Source organism: Pyxicephalus adspersus, chromosome 4 (genome assembly GCF_032062135.1).
Source record: "Pyxicephalus adspersus chromosome 4, UCB_Pads_2.0, whole genome shotgun sequence".
NCBI classification, from domain to species: Eukaryota; Metazoa; Chordata; class Amphibia; order Anura; family Pyxicephalidae; genus Pyxicephalus; species Pyxicephalus adspersus.
Genome location: NC_092861.1, coordinates 72,570,426 through 72,592,468, shown reverse-complemented (window position 1 = coordinate 72,592,468; position 22,043 = coordinate 72,570,426). Strand labels below are relative to the sequence as shown.

General features: G+C 36.5%; 1 protein-coding gene across 1 annotated transcript; it reads right to left on the bottom strand.

Moving 5' to 3' along the window:
• Positions 1-220: 220 nt before the first annotated feature.
• On the bottom strand, positions 221-21,024 carry CFAP206 (cilia and flagella associated protein 206). Its single transcript, XM_072408618.1, has 13 exons — positions 20,978-21,024; positions 18,694-18,802; positions 15,532-15,615; positions 14,789-14,879; positions 13,970-14,158; positions 13,519-13,677; positions 9,031-9,239; positions 7,419-7,538; positions 6,682-6,880; positions 4,664-4,804; positions 3,287-3,480; positions 2,800-2,943; positions 221-734 (listed from the first exon to the last, which is right to left on the bottom strand). Exons 2-13 carry the CDS (start codon positions 18,799-18,801, stop codon positions 501-503), a joined length of 1,872 nt encoding a protein of 623 aa, XP_072264719.1. The 5' UTR covers position 18,802; positions 20,978-21,024; the 3' UTR covers positions 221-500.
• Positions 21,025-22,043: the final 1,019 nt, after the last annotated feature.

Sequence of the window (22,043 nt, the reverse complement as noted above, 5' to 3'; positions counted from 1 at the left end):
ATTATTTGTTCTTTCACTACTAGGATCTCAGTATTGCACTGCATCCAGGGCAGATGTAAAAAAGGTTACATGCTCCACTTTATTCAGAAAGCACCATGTACAATATTTAAATTGGGCTCCAGCAGTGGAGGAACATAGTGAAAGAAAGTTGATAAGAGAGCAGCATACTCTGAAAACAATAGCAGTTTATAAGAAGCAAATGAAATGCTTGGTAGACTATGAACATGTTAGACATCTGTAGAATGCTACAACTAAAGTAGGCAAGAAAGCACAATTGTATATAAAACACATACTGCATAATCTTTAATTTGCTGTTTGCACATTTCAAAGTAAACTTAAAAAAACACACTATTTTTTGAAAGTAATCACCATTTTTATATCGATATACTTTTATGCTCCTTTTACAATATAATGCAAGGTAACTAATATTGCCTCACAGTTTAAAATAGTCTCACTATGCATGCACAGATTGTCACAATATATACAGCTCAGCTCAGAAGTTAGGATTCCTCAATATCTCTGGTTAGATTTACTTTAACCATATTTGTGGGCTTAGATAAACCACATCCGCGAAGTCCAGCTAGGAAGACCTGTGGTTTAGGAACATTGCTTGAATTGTCCCGTTTTGTCTGCGTGCCCACTTGTTTTGGAAGATACACTTGTGTAAAGTTCTCTCTTCTCATATGACTACCATGAGTCTGCATAGAATGTGTCACCTTCTGTCGCAAATTGGTCTGCAAAAAAAAATGAAATGTAAACAGAACAGCTTTCGAAGTAATTATAATCAAACTGAAGCCAAACAATTGTCTGTATCTAAGATGTTACCACTTTCACTGTTGAGGGTGTATTTATAAATTATTCCCGTCAATTCATCTGAAAGTTCGGAGACAGGTGTGCCTAATAAAACATTCTACCACCTAGTGGCCAATTGTGAAAAGTGCACATCTGTCACAATTGGAAATGCAATACAGGTAGTTCCCGGGTTACGTACAAGATAGGCACTGTAGGTTTGTTCTTACCTTGAATTTGCATGTAAGTCGGAACAGGTACATTATTTTAATGAATGCAATTAGGACAGATGTTTGTCTCAACATATTATTAGGCAGCGTGGTGTCAGTTACTGTACAAAATCCTCACTGTGAGTTTATCACAAACAAAGCAAAAAAAAATTTATGGAGTCTAGACATTCATTAACTTCTGGAGCAAGCTGTGCTTTGATATGCAAAAAGAAACTGCAAAGTTTTCTTGGTCATTAAAGAGTTACAAGTCATGCAAGCCGCCCCCTCCCCCCTATCAAGCCTCTGTCCTGCACAGGAGTGAGCAGGGAACCCTCCCTTCATATCTAGGAGTTGTCTGTATGTTAGATGTCCTTAACATGGGGACTACCTGTATATGTTTGACCAAAGATTATTGACAAATTTACAGTGAATTTACAGGGAAATAATATAAAAATGCACCCCTTATGTGAATCCTAGCTAAAAAAGTCTGTGTTTAAAAACAGATATTTCCCTTTCTTTGTCTGTAAGAATGAGAAAGGTTACACAACTAAGAATTGATTTTGTGGCAAAGCAGCTTGTGAATGTACAGCATACTAGATCATTACAGTAAACTTACCTCCTCCCTTCTTTATTGATAAGAGTGCCATCCTCTACTTCTCCAAAACTTCCAGTGCTATCTTCATGGAAGCTTCCTCCTCTGTTGGAGTCTTCCTCCCTAACTATTAAAGCGGTCCTAAACTCTGACATCAGATTTGATGCTAGATAACTATTCTCACGTATTTGCACTGGAATGTCCACCCCCTTTTTAGTGGTGTTGGCTCTGTCAGTTTGCATCCTTGAAAAATAAGGTGGCCATCTTGTGTATGGCACTATTAACCTTGCCATCCACTCCTGACATTCTTCTCTGCTCATACTCATCCCTCACTGCCTAGGCTCCCCACCCAAGCTCTCCTACCAATCAAGAAGCCAACCGAGTATCCAGGGGCAGTTTGCTGCCTTTATAGTCCTAATTTGGTGCCACCAACCACAACCACAACTAGTGCAGGCATTTTTGCAAGTATTTTCAGGCATTTTATATGTTCCAAAACCAGATTTAAAAATAAAATCTATTTGCACAGAGATGTCCCTGGTCCAGGGATCTCATCTGTATGGATATGTTACTGTGCTGATGAGCTTTGCTAAGATTTACTGTTCTGCTCTCCTGCAGCCTCTGCCTAAGCTGACGGTGCCAATCTCTGATGAGTGGAGGGCATATTACGTTACATATACTAGAAGAATAGCACAAAACCATTACCACCAATGATATATGACTCCAAACCACCAATTCAAAACTTTGCCCTCCAATCTGCCAACAAGTCAAGGCCACGCCCAACACATTGTCCCAGCAGCACTAGAAGTCTCCCGGGCACTGCCGCAGCAGTGGGAAACTCTGGGAATGGGGCCAGGAGGAATATGACCAAAAAAGGTGTACTACTTCATTTCTAAGGCAAAAACACAACCACTTGATTAGAGCTTGGGATTTTGATACAAATAAGCCCAAATTGAATTTAGGTCAGCTTTGTCCAGTGATGGCCCACTTCCCACAGATGTACAATGGAGGTGCAGCATTCTGGTACTAGGCTCCATTCTGTACACCTCACTGTACTTTTCCAGCAGGTAATTTTCTAATTTTTTTTTTTTAAATTGGCTAGCAAAAAGCGGAAGGAGTTTTTTGGCATCAGAGACATACAAAGCAACTTCTACCAAAACAACCGTCCTCCTAGCACTTTTCCTCAGCTCTGCTTTAATATTCAATACAAACCAGTTTAATAGCTTTTCTGCGCAGCTCCCATTCATTCCACTCATATGATTTGACAATGTTGGTTTCCATAAAGTGTGTATCAGTCTGGGTGCCACTGTTACATTTAGTGATTGGTTTCATCAGGAGTTTTTCAGTAGCCTGAGCCTGTTTTTTTTTTTAAAAAAAGTAATATAATTAGAAGGCAGACATCCCTAAAATGTACATTTTGAAACATTGTTCTGTTTTACTGACACTTAGCAATTCAGATTTATTCAGCACATAAATCTAGTAATTTGCATACAAATGATTGGAGGTGTAAACATGAGAATGGGTCATTAGTATAGGGGTATTCTCTATGAAGTAGGTCAGGGCATAGAGCCTGCAATATTCCAACCAAAAACACCCTGACATGATTTTTGTACATGGTCCCTGATACTACCCTTGAGTCACAAAAAATGGCAAAACTGCTTCTGTAATGCATAAGTATGTAACGTTGTGTATTCTTTACCTGGGAATAGGGGGTGATGGATGCAAACTGCTGGTGTAATTCTAATAATTGTATAAGTTCTGCACACTGTTTTGCTTTCTCTCCAATCAAACTGATATAATGATCTGGATCTTGGGCAAACATTGTGGCAGCTTCCTTGGAGCTGAAAATATAATACTTTTCTCTATGCTTCAGAATGCCAATGTTTGAGTTTCCTGTTGAAAAAAAAAAACATATAAGATGATGCAAAGAAATATACAATGGTTGTGTGTGGAGATTAACCGCACCAAAATATCATAAGTAGATGATTTACATGCTTGCCATATACCATGTGTTAAATGGCTGTTTATTGAACGGTTTAGTATATTTCAGAATAAATCTGCCATTGTAAAGATGATCTGCAAATACATACAGCTACTTTGTACCTATTCGGTGAGTGTATGTAGAGGTGACTACATCATATAAAGACAAATTATTCTCCATGCCCATAGACAACTGACAAATAGACAAATATCCTTTTGATATGCAGGATAATAGGACACAAAGATACTTGGCTCAGTACTACAAACATTGGTGGACTAGGCATATGGAGTTTTTATTTACATACCAAACTTAACCACACCTACCAAGCAACCCATTATTACAACTTTTTTGTTCTCGGAACAGTAAGGACCAGTGCTCAAACTCCTTATCTAATGATACCAGTAGCTAGATATTTACTTGAGCTCCCAGCTTGGTATATATATGCCAGGAGTGGGAAGAAAAATCTCTACCAAAGCCCTAAAGAGCACTGAGAACCCAAAAGTTTAAAAAAAACCCTGACTGTTGTACCTGTAATTAAAAATCAATTTTGCTTGTAGTTGCTCTTTAAGTTTTTCATCAAAAATATTCTGACTTAAGATGTTGTCTTAGTAATATCATTTTATTGTGTTGTTTGCCTTAAGAACTCAAGCAAAAAATGGTAAATATTGTAAAATGAAATTAGTAGTAATCCCACTGGTGTGGACAAACAAGAGAGTCTTTAGGCCATGTTTCACAGAGAGAGTTTTCTCAGAGGGTAACCAATCATTCATTGATGATCTGGCTGAACAACCTTTCAGGCTCAAGATCATTCTACAGATGTACACATCAGGTAAATAAGGTAATAATTCAGGTAAGAATAGAAAATAAACATTCTCTATATTAGCCTATAGGCTTTAGCCCTCCTGTCTAACAAACTGTCCCATTGTGGAATATAAGCAATGGAATATCTTGCAAAGTTCAGAACTGAATGCAGAAACATTTAATATTTCCCAGTCTGACCATAAGCAGCCTAACTGATAGAACTGATTGACTTTCCCTATTAAATGCAGTTTTACAGTTGCATGTCCAAGTTTATCACATCAGAACAGGTCACACCTGGCAACAAGAGGCCATCTTTTGTAGCAACAGTGTACCCACAAAATCCACGGTACTGAATTGGGAGACGTTCATAATTAGCTGTGTTTTCAGGGAAATACCACTCCTGTGTTGGAAAATCTGATGGATTTACATGAATGCCTAAGTAAAGAAAAAAATCAATGTTAATAACAATTGAACTAAATAGTAAAACTAAAACAACATTGTTGTTAGCTACCAAAGAATTCTGTTTTTACCATAATTGTAATGATATTTTTTAAAAAATATATTTAGTTCCCATATGATATAACCAATAAACTGTTTACCTATTAATAAAATGACTTTAAATACACAAAGTCAAAACCCCTTGTGGGTTATTTTTCTTACAGTGGAATAATTGTGGACCAAAAATTGATTTTAAAATACATGACTGATTTATTTAAATCTCTTTTCAGACCCATGTGCATTTAAAACCTTCTTCGTGGGGGCCTTGGTGAGCTCTTTTGAGCATGATGGCAATCCACACATTAATAGCAAGGAGAACACCAGACCTGGGATTTGTGAGGTTTAGGTAAAGTAACGTGTTCAATTTGCATACTACCCATGGATGTTCTTTTTATTGGCAATTAATAATTAGGACCTGATTCTTATATAATAGATGCAAATTAGTGGTAAATATAATGGGCATACTTTCTTTTTACATGAAAAATCTGCATTTTACAAATGTATATTATAAGAATAATTACACCATGTCAATTTTTTGGATCAATTTTTCAACTTTATTGCTTGGATAAAAAGACAAATCAAGGTACCTGGACTAGAAATAAATGCTAAAATATATGTATTGAACCCAAACCATTATTTGTGTTACAGTTCACAAGAACAAATTCCCCACAGAGGGTCTTTATTTTTCACTAACCTAGTGTGCCATATACCGTATTTTTTGCCGTATAAGACGCACTTTTTCTTCCCTAAAACTGGGGGGGAAAAGTTAGTGCGTCCTATACGACAAATGTGTTATAAAATATTTAAAATAATATACTCACCCGATACCCGATCCTGTGTGTGTCTCTGGCTGCATGCAGCGTCTGTCTCTTCTCTCCTCTGCCAGCATCGTGTCTTCTCCTGTCTGTAAAGCAGAGCAAAAGAATCTGGCACAGCGCCACCTGCTGTTCCCTGTCCTAACTGCCGTACAGTGGAAAAAAAGCACAGAGTGATCAGAAGGGAATTTTGAATGACACAGAGTGATCAGAAAGGGAATTTGAAAGGCACAGAGTGATCAGAAAGGGAATTTGAAAGGCACAGAGTGATCAGAAAAGGATTTGAATGGCACATGAGTGATCAGAAGGGGAATACCAGTATGAATGGCACATGAGTGATCAGAAGGGGAATAATCTTTCAGAATCTTTTTTTTCTAGATTTTCCTCCTTTAAAATTGGGTGCGTCTTATATTCCGGAGCGTCTTATACGGCGAAAAATACGGTACTTGGGATTCAGAGCCTTAATGATTTTATTATAAAATCTGCCTTGTATAGTGCCACCTTAGATTATACAGCACTCATTTCTGACTGATACAGAGACAACGGGCCTGATTTATTAAATCTCTCCAAGGCTGGAAAGGATACACTTTCATCAGTGAAGCTGGGTGATCCAGAAAACCTAGAATGCATCTGGTCCAGGATTGAAAGCATTTGCTAACAAATGACTTTTAAGAAATCAATTCCAGGTTTGCTGGATTATCCAGTTGCCCTGATGAAGCTGTTTTCTCTCCAGCCTTGGAGAGCTTTATTAAATCCGGCTCAATGATTTGTTTTGCTTTAATGTAAATAGCAGGTTAGTACAGACCTGACAAGTCCTTTTAAATTGTGGGCATTGTTTGCAGGTCTGTTTTGCATAAATTTTTGAGGATTTCCAATGAGTTTAATTTTTCAAACTTGGCACAAGTTAAAATAAAGTTGTTACCTAAGTAAATAATCAGATTCCATGGTAAATAATCAAGTTGCATTTTATAAAAATATGAAACCAGATTTATTTCTCACCTTCACTTTCGTTATTCCTGTCCTCATCAGTTTTTATTGTTATATCACTCAGTAATGGTTGGATGATGTGATCAGGGAAGAGCTCTTTATGGAGTCCTAGAAAGGGCTGCAGGTTTGTGGTCATATTGCTTAGGACACTTAACAACACAATTTCATCCTGAAAGCTGTTCCACAGATTAGACAGTGCAATGAAGAGTGGCTAAAAAAAAAAATATAAATCATTTACAAATAACTTACAACTTAAGACATATTAGACTCTAGACTTTTACAACATGAACAATCTATTATTATATGAGGAGCAGTCATTGTTTCTCCGCTCATGCCCAACTAAAGTAAGTGAATTTTGTTTGAATAATCATTGCTGAAGTCAATTGCTCATCATTCACTAAGACTTTGTAACTGCAGCAGCTGACAGGAACTGAAAAAAACAATAAATAAAATGTATTTCTATGTAGCCCCTAATTCAGTCAATCAGTCAAAGCTAACCCCTTCTATCCTCCTGCTCTTTATTATTTTTCAGCTGATTTTTTTTCTTTTTTTTGTTTACCAATCATTTTATTTTCAATCGTTTTGTAAAAGAAAATGTGTAAAAAATGCTGCATTATAGTATAGAAATCAATACATCAATTGTTTTCCAAAGTTGTATGTTGATTGAAAGGTTTGTATAGATATGTACAGGGTAAAAAGATTTACTGTACAAGATGACGGATGTACGAATAACAGCTGTCATTACTTACGTAAACTTGTGCAGTGGGAACTGCAGTCTTTGACCGGACTGTATCCCTTAATTGTTCCATTTGTGCCCAGTACTGTTTATCAATCAGATCAACTCGTTGGGCACATGTGATGGTATCTGACTAAATTAATAAAATAAACATACATCAATGACTCATTTTACCAATCTAGTATATTAACATATACACTGGTGCAATAATGTACATATTAGAATTTTAGAATTCATACAGAACCCAATACAAAGCAGTTCACGACAAAGATCTGTGCAACATGCATTAGTCAACATTATGTCACTGTAATCTACATTTCTACAATAATTTACATTTCTTTTGTAGATTCTTCTCTTCATTAGTGTGAAGAAACCAAAATCAAATTTTTTATTTGGGTTACTAAACTCTACACACTCTTCAGTCAATGAGATTGATTTAATAAAGCTCTCCAAGGCTGGGGAGGATACACTTTCATTAGTGAAGCTGAGTGATGCAGCAATCCAAAAAAAACAAGGATCTGGTCCAGGATTGAAAATATTTGCTAACAAATAGCAAAAGACTTTTAAGAAATACATTACAGGTTTACTGGATCAGCGAGCTTCACTAATGAAAGTGAAATATCTCCAGCCTTGGAGACCTTTAATAAACTGGACCAAATGTTTTTTCAAAATAGATTTGTTTTCTTGACAACCATGAGAACTACAAAAGTATAAGTTTGTGTACAAAAATGCTAGCAAGGATATGGCCTAACTGCCAAAAACAAGTTTAACGCTGTTCACATTCTTTTAGTCCACACACTATTGCACTGCAGAATGAACTGTTGAATTATTAGTGTATCGTGTTTAGCCATTACTTTGAATAGCAGTGTATCTGGGGTGCTCTATAAACCAAGATGATGCCTTGCTGAACTCTGTGTTTGCAAAAAAAAAATGGTCAAGAGTAGATTTGGCCACACTAGGATGCTTTGGCAACACAATTTAACATGTGTGCATTCACACACTGCAGTGTGAAAAATCCATGCAATGTGAAATGACTCTTGTAAAGTTTATGCAGCCATAATGCCACCAGTAAGGCAGACTGTACCTTGAAGTGGCCTTTATAGTACCTTTAAAATTCCATAGGAACATTTCCTGACATATTGCAATATACAGCAATATACTAATTTTAAAAAGCTGTATCTTTCATCATTAAAAAAAGGTCCTCACGTTCAAGTGAGTTTGCCTAGTTAGGTTTGAAGCAGGCAGAAGGAAACATTTTCTCATTTTCCTAAGTGACCAGACTGCTGTATTGTAACTTTGTAGCAAGTCACCAAGTGAAAGGCTACACCAGAAAATTGATCTGCATTAAAAAAATAAAATAATGAATGGCTATACCAGATTTTACCTGACTTTGTCATCCCTGACCCAGTAAAGTAAATGCTGATCCTGGATAAAGTCTAAGGATAGCACATTTCTTCTGGAAAGAAAAGTAGATCAGGGAACTGTCAGAACGATTATTGGGATCTCTATGATCTATCCTAAACGTGCCCAAAATTCTATCCAAAAAACAAAATGTTTAAACAATTATATAATATATATACCTAATTAATAAATATACTCCACCCTAAGCCACATACAACACTTACCAAAATAATATTTAAAAATGCCTCATGCTGTCTTGCATTGTAAAGTGCTTCTTTCATCTGGGTTGAATTTAGCAGACTGTTTTTTACCAGTTTTTCATCCTTCTCCTCTAAAATAGCTGTGTATTTGTGTATCATCTCCCGAGATGCTTGCAGCTCAGAATCAATGTGCTTTGTTGTAGCTGGTATTGCTTCCTTTAGAACCATGGGCACTGCAAAAGCAATACGGTATACATATTCAAGCATTTATACACTGATCAGTATGTTGAATGTCCAGATTCAGAAAAACCATGATAAAAAAACAGGTTCAAAATGAATACATCAAAATCATCATCTGAACCTAATGCACAGAAATGGTCATCTGTTAGGTACAATAATATCTTATAGGAGGACAAAAACTGATTTGTTCAAATTGGATTTAAAAATCTAATATTTTTCTTTGTGTCACCCGTTTCTATCGATATAGTTTTTGTCTTGCTTCTAGATCTTGACCATTGTGAATGACAGCTCGAAGCTTTTATTATCTTAAAATATTATTATATTAAACTTTACATATAGAGTGCCAACATATTACACAGTGCTGTAAAATAAATATAGGAATTAAAATTAAAGGAGCTCTCTATGCAGGTGAAACAAGTCATCCTTAAACTGCAAAAACATCAAAAACCCATCAGAGAAATTGCTACAATATTAGGAGTGGCAAAATCTACAGTTTGGTACATCATGAGAAATAAACAAAGCACTGGTGAACTCAGCAACGCCAAAAGACCTGGATGTCAACGGAAGACAACAGTGGTGGATGATCGCAGAATCACTTCCAAGAGAAACCCCTTCACTACAGCCAACCAAGTGAACAACACTCTTCAGGAAGTAGGCGTATCGATATCCAAGTCTACCATAAAGAGAAGACTGCATGAAAGTAAATACAGAGGGTGCACTGCAAGGTACAAGCCACTCATAAGCCTCAAGAATAGAAAGGCTAGACTGGACTTTGCTCAAAAACATCTAAAAAAGCCAGCACAGTTTTGGACAAACATTCTTTGGAGAGATGAAACCAAGATCAACCTTTACCAGAATGATGGCAATAAAAAAGTATGGAGAAGGCGTGGAACAGCTCATGATCCAAAGCATACCACATCATCTGTAAAACATGGCGGAGGCAGTGTGATGGCTTGGGCGTGCATGGCTGCCAGTGGCACTGGGACACTAGTGTTTATCCATGATGTGACACACGACAGAAGCAGCCGAATGAATTCTGAGGTGTTCAGAGACATACTGTCTGCTCAAATCCAGCTAAATGCAGCCACATTGATTGGGAGGCGTTTTATAATACAGATGGACAAAAACATACAGCCAAGCTAAGAAGTGGAATATTCCTGAATGGCCAAGTCAGTCACCTGATCTGAACCCAATTGAGCATGCATTTCACTTGTTGAAGACTAAACTTCGGACAGAAAGGCCCACAAACAAACAGCAACTGAAAGCCGCTGCAGTAAAGGCCTGGCAGGGCATTAAAAAGTAGGAAACCCAGCATCTGGTGATGTCCATGAGTTCAAGACTACAGGTTGTCATTGCCAGCAAAGGGTTTTCAACCAAGTATTAGAAAAGAACATTTTATTTTCAGCTTTTTATTTTGTCCAATTACTTTTGAGCCCCTGAAATAAAGTAATTGTGTAAAAAAGGCTTTAGTTCCTCACATTTTTTGCAATCTTTCTGTTCAACCCACTGAATTAAAGCTGAATGTCTGCAGTTCAACTGCATCTGAGTAGTTTCATTTAAAATGAATTGTGGTAATATACAGAACCAAAGTTAGAAAAAAGTTTTCTCTGTTAAAAAATTTATGGAGCTAACTGTAAGGTTATTCTGCACAGATTATAATCTAATGCATTATTACATTATTTGACCTTGAAATATTAAAAAAGCCAAGGAGTACAAGTCAATGGCTTCAATGATTACAGCAAAGCCTTTGATTTTGTTATTTGAAATGAGAAAATGTCCTTTTAGAAAACTGAAGTTTTAAAACATCTTATTTTCTTACAAAGAACTTGTACACCAATTGTTCTGAATCTGAAAAACACAATGTTAGAAACTGAGCTGGAAAAAGGTAAAAAGAGTTTCAAGATGGAGAAGAAATGTCAACAATGTTTGATGCGCTAATAACACCATGTTCATAGCTGAAAGTGTAGGGGATCACAGAGAAAGTATAGGACAGAGTGTAAAACATGGGACTTTGGCTAAATATCAAGAAAACTAAGGGTATGGCAAGAGGAAAGACAGCCAAACTAAAAGTTGATGGTGATGACATAAAAATAGAAAGCAGCCTCTGCTTGTTGGGATAAATCTTAAAAAAATATATATAAATAAAAAATAGTAAGCAGACTGGCCCTTGGAGGTGCAAAAAAGACCTAGGACAGATATTTGCACTTGAAGGGAAAAGAGTTTATGAGGAAAAATGTCTGAAAAGTAAGACATCAGTTTTGGTTCATGCAAAAGGACTTTTTTTTGTTTTGTTTATACTGCATGACTAGCCAGAGAGGGAACTAACAAAGAGGTAGTTAGTGGCCCCGCAGGGCTAGGTTTCATTTCCTTTTTTGTTCACAATAGGCCTGATTTATTAACCCCCCTTGCGCTCCAATGCTCTCTGTTTCCATGCAAAAAAGCGTTACATTTTTTTGCAAGCAAATGTTTTTTACATTGTAGGCCTATAAATCTTAGGCATAACTCACCAAAATATGTTCAATATTTAATAAATGTAATAATAAACTTAAAAAAAAACACAAAAATCTGTTAAAAAAAATAAAAAAAATTGTGAAACATTTAATATAACTGTACAATAGCATGTATAATATATATATATATATATATATATATATAATAAATCAGGATTTCTTTGTATTGGACTCAATACAGCTATTTTGTATTGAATCCAATCCAAAATTATTTGAATTTCCCGCCCCTCCTCCCGCCTCCCCAGGGAACGTCTCTGCAGTCGCTGGGAGAGGATCGAAGAAGGAAGATGCCGCCCGAGGACCTGCGGGGACCAGCAGGACGCCAGCGGACACCAAAAGAGCAAGATAAGTGTTTTTCTTTTTTTTTTAAGTTTTAAGCGACCCTGAGTGTGACTCAGGATTACTGCTTTTAGCATGTAAAATCCACCCCGAGTCACATTGGGGATTACCGCTAGGGGGGGTTAAAGATCTCGAAGGCTGGAGAAGATACACTTTCATCAGTGAATCTGGGTGATCCAGCAAACATGAAAATGGATTTCTTCAAAGTAATTTGCTATTTGCTAGCAAATATTTTGAATCCTGGGATCAGATCCATTACAGGTTTGCTGGATCACCCAGCTTCACTGATCATCCCCAGCCTTGGAGAGCTTTAATAAATCAGGTTTATTGTGTTAACCTGCCCCTCTGAGATATATTAAAGCCCCTGGCAGGAGCCTGAACTGTTTGAGAAACTGACCTTGTGCTGCCTCATTTTAAACTGCTGCAAGCTTATTGCTACAAGCAATCCCCCACAGCAAGCTCACACACATGTTCAGGCTATGATATTTTTGCCACTCCCTATGAATGAGAAAGCTAAACAATAAAAAAGCAATATAAAAAAAGAACTGATGTCTTTGAACTTTGGTATTGGTAAACAAACTCTATAATTATCATGGACGGAAAAGTACTTCTCAAAATCAGTTAGGTACATTGTATATTTTACCAGATTGTTAACTTTAAACAATCTTAATGTTTATTTGATCCAATACAATTTAATGTTGGGGTATTAATAACTAAATACTGTACAGACATCAGATGATTGTCTTTGGAAACAGTCATTTGCTATTGTACATACAGTAATGTTTGGGTATGTGCTTTTGAAACAACAAATTTATAGACTGGAACCACTGCTGAATAGAATCCAATGCGCTACAGATTTTATTATATTTTTATCCAGGTTATGCACCTAGCTGGATGCTATCCCACTTCACAAATACTCTTGCAATAACAAGCTCTGTTGACTCCTGTCAAAGTTAGCATATGCCTGATTATTACAAACCTCCGTGCATGAGAACAACCCATTTCTGGAGCTACTTAGAGCATAACCAGCAACATTTGTTAATAGACCAAATATAGGAACACAAGGTTAGACTGTGCTGAAGCTAACAGGATTAGGGCTGATTTATTAAATAAAACAAGAGCAGGGATAAACCACTGGTGTACAACTGGGTTGCATGGTCACATTTATGCAAATAGATGAGCCAAATTCAAAAAGCTAATTGGTCATATACCTAAAAATCATCGAAACAAGTAAACACGTTAATTATTTTGGTTATAGGAAACAATTATTTAGAAATGAATATGCAGGTATTGAAATTGTTTATGCGCTTATGTTAAATGATTTTGATATACTCACAATTTATTCTTTTATTAGCATATGAACATAACAATATAATTAAACCTATCATCATATCACAGGACACAATATATTTTAAATACTTACAATCATCGATGCCCTCTCCACCTTTTCCACAGTCTTTGTTAAACAAACGGATGCCAGTGACTATCATAGTGAGTTCCCTCAGTTGTCGCTCCTTATCCTTCTTTATTAATGACAAAAAGGTACCCAACTCTGTGTGTGGAAAGACACTCTGAAGAGCGGCTAAGGAGACACAAGATTTCACATTATAAATAATCATATAGCTTGAACGGTGCTTTTCCATTGACACTTGTCACATGGGGCTCTATTTATAAAGCAGGATTGTTCGATTGACTCTCACAAGTAATCGGTCATTCCCCCAAACATTCCCTGGTGGAGAATCAATTACTGCTATTGAAAATTTGGAAGATTCTCCAGCCAGGAATGTTTGGAACTTCTATACTGTAACAAACTATAAATTTATAACAAACACTGGATTTTTATCTACAATAGATTTTAGTCCTATTAAACTGACCTGTGGCTTCTCTAACAACTTTAATATCAGTTGGGGAGCCGAGGCCAGATCGGAGGAGCACATAGCTAACAATCTTGCGATACAGGCTTTCCAATTCCTCAGCGGTACGAGCTCGGCTGTCAGTGATCTCCCTGCTTACAGGTGCAAGTCTAGATTCCAGGACATGATGGTGTTCATCTAAAAACTCTCCTGGAAAAATATGAAGTGACATTATTTTTTAAAGACATGTTTTATTGCATTTTGGTTATAATTGCATAGAATGTGGACAGAAGAGAAAAATATAGTTATTCAGTCACCCTGTGACTTAAAGGCACTCGGGACAGAAATATAGGAGGTGCCAATAGGTCATAATATAGGCCTGGCCTACAGACTTTATTTGCACATTGTTGTATTAACACTTGCAATTCTATCTGTATTAAAACTGAATGTCATCAGAGAGAAATATGACTGCTGATAACAGTTTTTTTGTTGCATGCACATTTATTTAAACCCAGGTTGAACTTGTGATTCCATGGAGAAGGACCTTATAGGTAGGATCAACAGAAATTTTTTTTTTTTAAAGTATGAAAATTTTTAAAATAACAATAATATATAAAATGTTCTTAGATATTGAGCCATCTTGCAAGCAACATTTTACAGCATTTTAAATTTGTTGTGTGGATTTTGTATTTTCACCGTGTAAGAAAAGCTATTCAAGAAAACTAATTTGTGATGCATCATAACCCTATACATTATATTTTCACTATTTGTACTGTTAGGCTGCCATCTTTGTCAGTAATAAGTTTGTAAAACTTATGGTAGGTATGGTTTAATACTTACCTCTGCTTGTATAATTCATGTCAAAATACACTTGCATCTTTATTGTTTCTAGGGAAGGACTTCTTGTGTCGAGCAATCTATCCACACAAAGCTTTAATAACACAGAAAAATAATTTTATATCTTTACAACAAACTCACAGTATCAACTAGACTTGTTTATAAACACACTTAAAGGGTTTAATTTTACCAAAAAACAGACATTATTTGAGCTGGACCATGTACAGGTAGGCACCTGGGAGTGGTAAATGTGTTTTTTAACTGTTAGCCTGAACCTAGCCTTTTGTTCCTCAGTGAACATAAAGGAAAGATCTAAATTCTGAAGTTTTAGGAGCTGCTACTCCGCTGCCAATGTTTTAACTATTCAGGATCCATTCTCCATACTGTAAACTACACATGCCACAAATCATTAGGAATACTATACCCATCTTTAAATTTTTACAGAGTAAATCTAAAGACATTGACAGGTTACTTTCCATTGTCCCCCTAGTATTGTTTTTACAGCCCCCCCTCCCAGCATCCCTAGTAGGCCAGCTGCCTAAAGTTCAATGTACGGTATCTGTTTCCAAAGCCAAAATCCTTTACAAATTTTTGGCAATTTCCTACATCTACGGACATGACATCACTTAAGGTCCATAATAATGTATCGTTCTTTTTTTAACATTATAGGATTATGTCCTGACCATATTACAAAAAAATTTCTTTAACTAAATATATACATATCTTTGAAGAGAAATAATTGTTACCCTAATAAGCTTCTGTACATCATTCTTTGTGAGGATTCGATCCACATTAAAGCCATTTCTTGAGTCCAATACTATAGCTTTTACCTAAACAAATATACAAAATTTTTAGAAGACTAAAAACAAAAAATAAGAGAAACTAAATGTAGGTTATATAACACTTTGAACAAAAAAAATGTTTATGTAAAAAGATCATGCAAACAAAAAACACAAAAAAACGTGAAATAATCATGTAGCCATTAAAAAATCTGAAATTATGTTATACATATTTAGCTGTTACCTATTTATATCCACCTCCCTAAATATGTAGCAGAAGGCTATGTTCAGACTGAAATGAGGTTGCAGTGCATTTACCATACCTCATGTTAGCGAACCATTGCCCTGGGAGAAATGCTACAAGTAGCTTTTACCTGAGGCGGTCCCTTAGAGAGTGAATAGGGAAAGAAGTGAGCAGTACAGTACCACTCCATCTGCTGTCAAATCTGTAGATGCTGCTTCTCTATGAACAGCGCTGGAAGCAAGTGACTGAGCAGCTGGAAAGGTGCCGGAAGTTATGTGGGATCACTTGATTCCAATGGGGTCTGAACCTACCCTTAGTAAAAAGCATTCTATGCTAATAATATTATTATAAATAGTGTTATCTAACATTGTAAACAGGAGGAAAAGAGCAGAGAAAAGACCTGATCAGTGTATGATTAATGGGCAAATATCAGTGGAACCATGATCAGGCTGTATATTATGAATTAGGGCAGAATGGGACACTAGGCAAGGTAGCAGATTTGGTGCTCCATTTTTTTTTAAATTATTGTTAGGGATTGTGGTAGGCACAATTTTTCTACAAATGTATTTTCCCTTACAAAGTGACAGGCAGCTGTACAGCTTTAACAAACTGTGCTATTTTCTTGGTTTATTACAACAGAATGAAGGTTGTAGCTGGGTTCTTGGACATCCACTGAGCCCTAGGCCCTTGTCTATGTTTGCCTTGTGCAGGAACTGGCTATCTCTGGTATAAAAGGATCACATATTGTAGCAGGAATGGTGAGGCTTTCTGATTATTCCATTGGAGAGCCACCTAAGAGATAATCTTTTTAGCAAGTCAAATACATAAAAATATGGAATATTAAATACATGTGTTGTGGATGTACAGGTGGATTTGTGTAAACTGTTTAGTCTGTGCCCTTGTGAACATGTGTGTCCTCCTTCCCACACTAGGTTGGGGTGGGTGTGATCTGATAAAAAGAAAGTTATGGCTGTTATGTCATGATGGGTCATGAGAAAGAAAGCAGCTGGTAATATACAAAATAAATTATCATACTAACAATTGCGAGTCTTTTTCTTGTTATAATGTAACAAGGAGGTTTGATCAAAATGAGCTAGCAATGGTTATCTAACGAGTTGATTGGTTGAGATCAGTTTATAAATGTTAACTTAAGATATCATAGAATTTAGTGGTGACATTGACATTTTCTGGATACCCGTAAAGAAATGCCAGCTTTTCCCTGCCAAACTGTTACCAGTTAGATGATATGAAAATGGGCCCTCCCTGGGGTAAACCGAGTGGCGTGATATTGCTGATGGAACTGTTGCTGTTTTGGATCATTGTAAACATCCAATAAAGATAAGAACTAACTTTTAATTAAGCAGTGCCTGAGTGTTTTGTGTCATTCTTTAACCCTTCCTGACACTTGTAGTCCCAGAAATACTTCCACCTTGTTACACTTATGTACTAAACAACTGTTAGCCTGGAGTACTGTTTTATTGGTGCAAAATAAGGTTTGTTAACCCCCTAACCGCTAAGCCCGTAATTTCTCGCACTAAATATTTTTGCTCTTTTGGATAACCCCGTATTTTTTTGCCTACACTAAAATCCCCACTTACCTGGTCCCGCTGTGCTAATCCAGCGTCGGTTCCGTGTTCCAGCGTTGGGTCCATGTTCCAGCGTCGGGTGTCCCTCTCCTTAAAAGAAAAAGCCGGTCGGCTTAGAGGAGAAAGCCAGCTGGCTTTCTTTTCTAAGCCAGCCGGCTTCCTCTCCCTCCTCTCCCTGTCCCTGTGCCTGTCACTGTCCAGCGTCGATCGCTGGACAAAAAAAAAAAAAAAAAATCACCTTCTCCCTCCGCTCCTCCGGACACGTCTGTCCTCTTCGGTGTCCAGCCGGCGAGTGCAGAGACGATCACCGGGGTTTCCCGGTGACGTCGCTGCGTGCGTCGGCGCGGGAGGGAGGCGGGGCGGCAAATTCAAAATTTTGCATTGAGTTCCTTTGTATTGAACTCAATACAAAAAAGCTGTATTGAGTTCAATACAAAGAAATCCTTATATAATATATATATAATTGTATTATATATATATTATATAAGCTACTGTACATTACATTTTACACTTTTTTTTTTTTTAACTTTTTTTATTTTTTTAAGATTTTTTTTTTTTATGTTTTTTTTATGTTTTATAAAAAAAAAATTTAATTATTAAATTTATAAAATTTTGGACATATTTTGGTGAGTTATGCGGTAATTCGGTGAATTAGAGCCTACAATCCAAAATAAATTTCCATGCAAAAAATGTAACACTTTTTGCATGGAAGTTTGGAAAGAATTAGAATACCCGGCATTTGCGTACGCGTCCCTCGGCGATTCCTGGTGATGCGCGTGCGTGCGCCCGTCGATGAGGGTCGTAGCGGAAAATTCAAATTTTTTGTATTGGATTTAATACAAAGTCCTGTATCCAATCCAATACAAAATAATAGAAAATATATTTATGTGGTTTTGTCTATAGGTATGTGACGGACACTAGGGAGGTGTTTTAGAAAAATATATTACTATACATTATACCGAATTATCGCATTTTCAGTATTTTTCATTTATTTATGTGTTCTTGTTTAAGCTGATTTTTGTGTTTTTCCTTTAATTTTATTAAAAGTTTTTTTTTTTTTTTTTACATGATTGTGTGTTTCAAACATTTTTTATATTCATGATATCTACTAGAACCCTATTCGGACATATTTCTGTAAGTTACAGGTCTACAATTTAAAAAAAAAAATTTCATGAAAACCTGTGACGCTTTTGGAACAGAAATCTAGAAATCAGTGTAACGCTCAGGTGGTTAAAATAACAATGACTGTTATGATGGCTGCTGAAATAAAACAAAAGTATAGCAGTAGAGGTCACTTACCACAAATGCTATCATGGTTTCAGACACTGTGTGCCCCTTTTCGGCACATTCTTGAGCAATTTCTCGTATGATATTTTTTATGACACTTTCAGCCTGAGTATGTGACATTCTGAAGAGAAAAACAAATATTTTAAATTTAAATAAGAGTCTAACATTATACTTTGGTTTTATATCATATTTACAATTGCTGGTGAAATCCAAATAAAGAGCCAAGATGAAATAAATCGCCAAACGGTTGCCAACTCCCACACAGTAGTCGAGTGCCTACTAGGATGGTGCTGAGAAGGGAGGAGATGTTATATAATTCACAGAGAGTTATAGCGCGGGTTGTCCACTGAATGGTGGAAACTGGCGTACTGACGTTCGTGGGCAGTCGTGGCTTTGTCTCGAGAGAGGTAAATAAGGGTAGTGCGCGGTGTTATGACTCATTTTGACCCATACATGTTCTAGCACAAAGGTTGTATACCAAGCAAAGGTTGTATACCAAGCAAGATTTTTCATGTCTAAACAGGACTTATACCAAGTTGGACTTTTTTCAAAGTGGACTTATACTGAGGTACCACTGTATACCACTTGGTCTTGCTATTTATACACGTCTGGATGGTGTAATTAAATCATGCTATACATTATGCATCCCAAGCTCAGCCAAACTTAGCCACTTGCTTTCATTTATGTAAATTTTCTGACGAGCAAAAAAGCAAAAATCCCAAACAACCAATGATCAACAGTGTGAAGAAATATCATATTATCTCAGTCCTGCAATCCAGTAGCGTGGTCATCCAATGGTAAAAAAAAAGGCCATTACACCCTGAGTTGAATACACCTTGTCAAACACTCAAAACTAGGTAAGAGACACTTAACTAAGTCACTGTCCAAAATGTACTAATCAAATCACTCATATGGTACCAGAATTAGACATTTCAAGGTAAATTGGGACTTTATATGTTTTCTTTACAAGTGTAACTAACCTGGTAATGGATGGAACAGAAACCAGAAAAAATAAAACTACCAAGTTGTAAACTGACCCCCTGTCCTGTTCCAGAGTCTAAAAGTTGCATTTTTCTTTCATGGGTTGATGGTTTCCCCATGAGGCTCCCCCATTGTTTCCTTGGGACCAAGAGGAAGCATAGACGGCTCTTTATAATGTAATGTAGAAGACATATATTGTTTTTTCTGTCGAAATGTAATTTTGTATCTATGATCTTGCTATTACATAGTAACTAATAAAACAACAATAAAAATAAGTTTATAAAAAAGGGAGTTAACGTGACCCTGTTACTACAGTATCCAAATTAAACTAAAACTATATAAAAAAATAGAGGCTGTGTACTTATTTTGGTTTTGTCCTGTTGCTTAAAAATGCATTGTGTACAACATGTTTATTAATCAGGGTTCCTCAAGCAAATAGCAATTTGTGCTTCTCAGGTTTAAGTTATATCAATGATGTTTTTGTATGACCTTCTTCCCACTGGCCAGCAATACAAGAGGCATTCTTCCTACTGACCACCACACTAATGTACTGTGAGCTGTGGATGTAGTAATTACAGAAGGGGGTCCCTGAAGACATGAAAGTTATTTCAATAAAGTTCCCATGTTAAAAAGGTTGAGAAAAACTGGTGTAGAAGATCCCAGGTTGCTGCAAGTATCCCTCACTTATGGATATATTAAATACCTGATCCCCGCCACAATCTGTAATCTTTATACCAGTGCACGTGATTTATTGTCACCTTCCTGGCAGTGACAACACTACACAATGTCCGCACACAGGTTGACATAATAGTTGATTGGAGTCCTTACCAGTGACAATACCAAGGGACAACTGAACGAGTTGTCACCCCAATTTCCTATTACAGGAAATATCAGAACAAGGACATACAAGGCTGAATTTAAATGTACTGTTTTAATGAAGGCTATTATAATGAGTTACACCATTATAATAACAGAGAAGGTTTGTAAAACACCTAGGAGTATTTGGGATCGTTTCCTGTATTTCAGGTTACATTATATAATATTATTACTCCTTATAGAATGTGCACTTTGCTTTAAAACTTCAGGGAACTTGAAATAAAGGAAATAAAACATTTTTTGTTATTTATCTGCATTATATGGGTCTCCTCATACTAGTTCTGTTTACTATCACAAGTTAGTGATGGAATTATTACTACAAATTGCACCTTGCAGCACTAAATGTATTAAGGATTTATTAATGAACAGGTTCTCGGCAGACACTTATCATCAGACTATGCAGCGTCAGGGTTGGTGCAATCTTTCATACATGTCTTACCTTACAGCACAGAGCAACCTTCAGTGTACGGAGCGTGTGAAGCTTGTTTACACGTTGCCATGGAAACACTCCCGGGCTAAGCATCCGCTGTCACGTGGTTCCAGGAACTGTTGTCACAGTCATGTGACCTGCTTCTGGATCCTCTGCAGCCTTTCTCTTTTATGTATTAGATGCATGGAGGAAGTTGTGGGAAATTGGGTACTTGCTATTTTATTACATCAGTATAATAAATTAAATTTTATACTCAAAAGTATATCACAAATCTTTTTAAAAAAATAAAACAAGACACTTAAACTAATTTTAGCACACAAACAATATAACCTTTAATTTTCTTGATGACATTGTGTCTGTTGTGTGAAGCATTAACATTTTATGCTTCCAGGAAACTGTTCCCCATTATTGTGCATATAGGTGACAATAATACTTTTATAGCCCATAAGTTTAGAGTTTATCCTAAATTTTGCTTAGCCCTTTCTTTGCTGCATACTCACAATACCCAGTATTTACCACAGTATGTCTGCTTAAATGTGCATGGACATTCCGAAAAACAACTGAATGAGTTGTCACCCCCTTTTTTTAATAATGGAAATAACTGAACAAGTATTGTAGTGAAGGGTGATATGGATACAGACTGCTCTCTAATTTTATCACCCTACTCACATGGAAGTTAGTTTTAGCACAGGAAACATTGGAAAGAGAGAAGAGATTGGGTGTTTTGATTTGCAGTAAATTATTGTATTGGTGTTTAAAGCCAGTTAGACTTTTATCAAGGTACTTTTAACTAACTATAGTCTGATCTACAGAGATACAGAAGAATGGAAGTGTAAAATATAATTACCCCTAATTGGAAGGAAGGCCTTTACCTGGATGGCTTAGTGTTTACCTTACTTGAAGGAGATGCCTCTCGTGTGTATGCTCAAGTGAGGCTTGGGAGCATGGCCAGGTGGACAAAAAACTAGCTAGCCCGGCAGACTCAGGAAGACCATGTTAAGTTAGAAAGAAAAAGAATTGACGTTAAAAGGGGAGAGTACATTATTAGATTGTTACAGTGGTTCTAGAGAGGCAG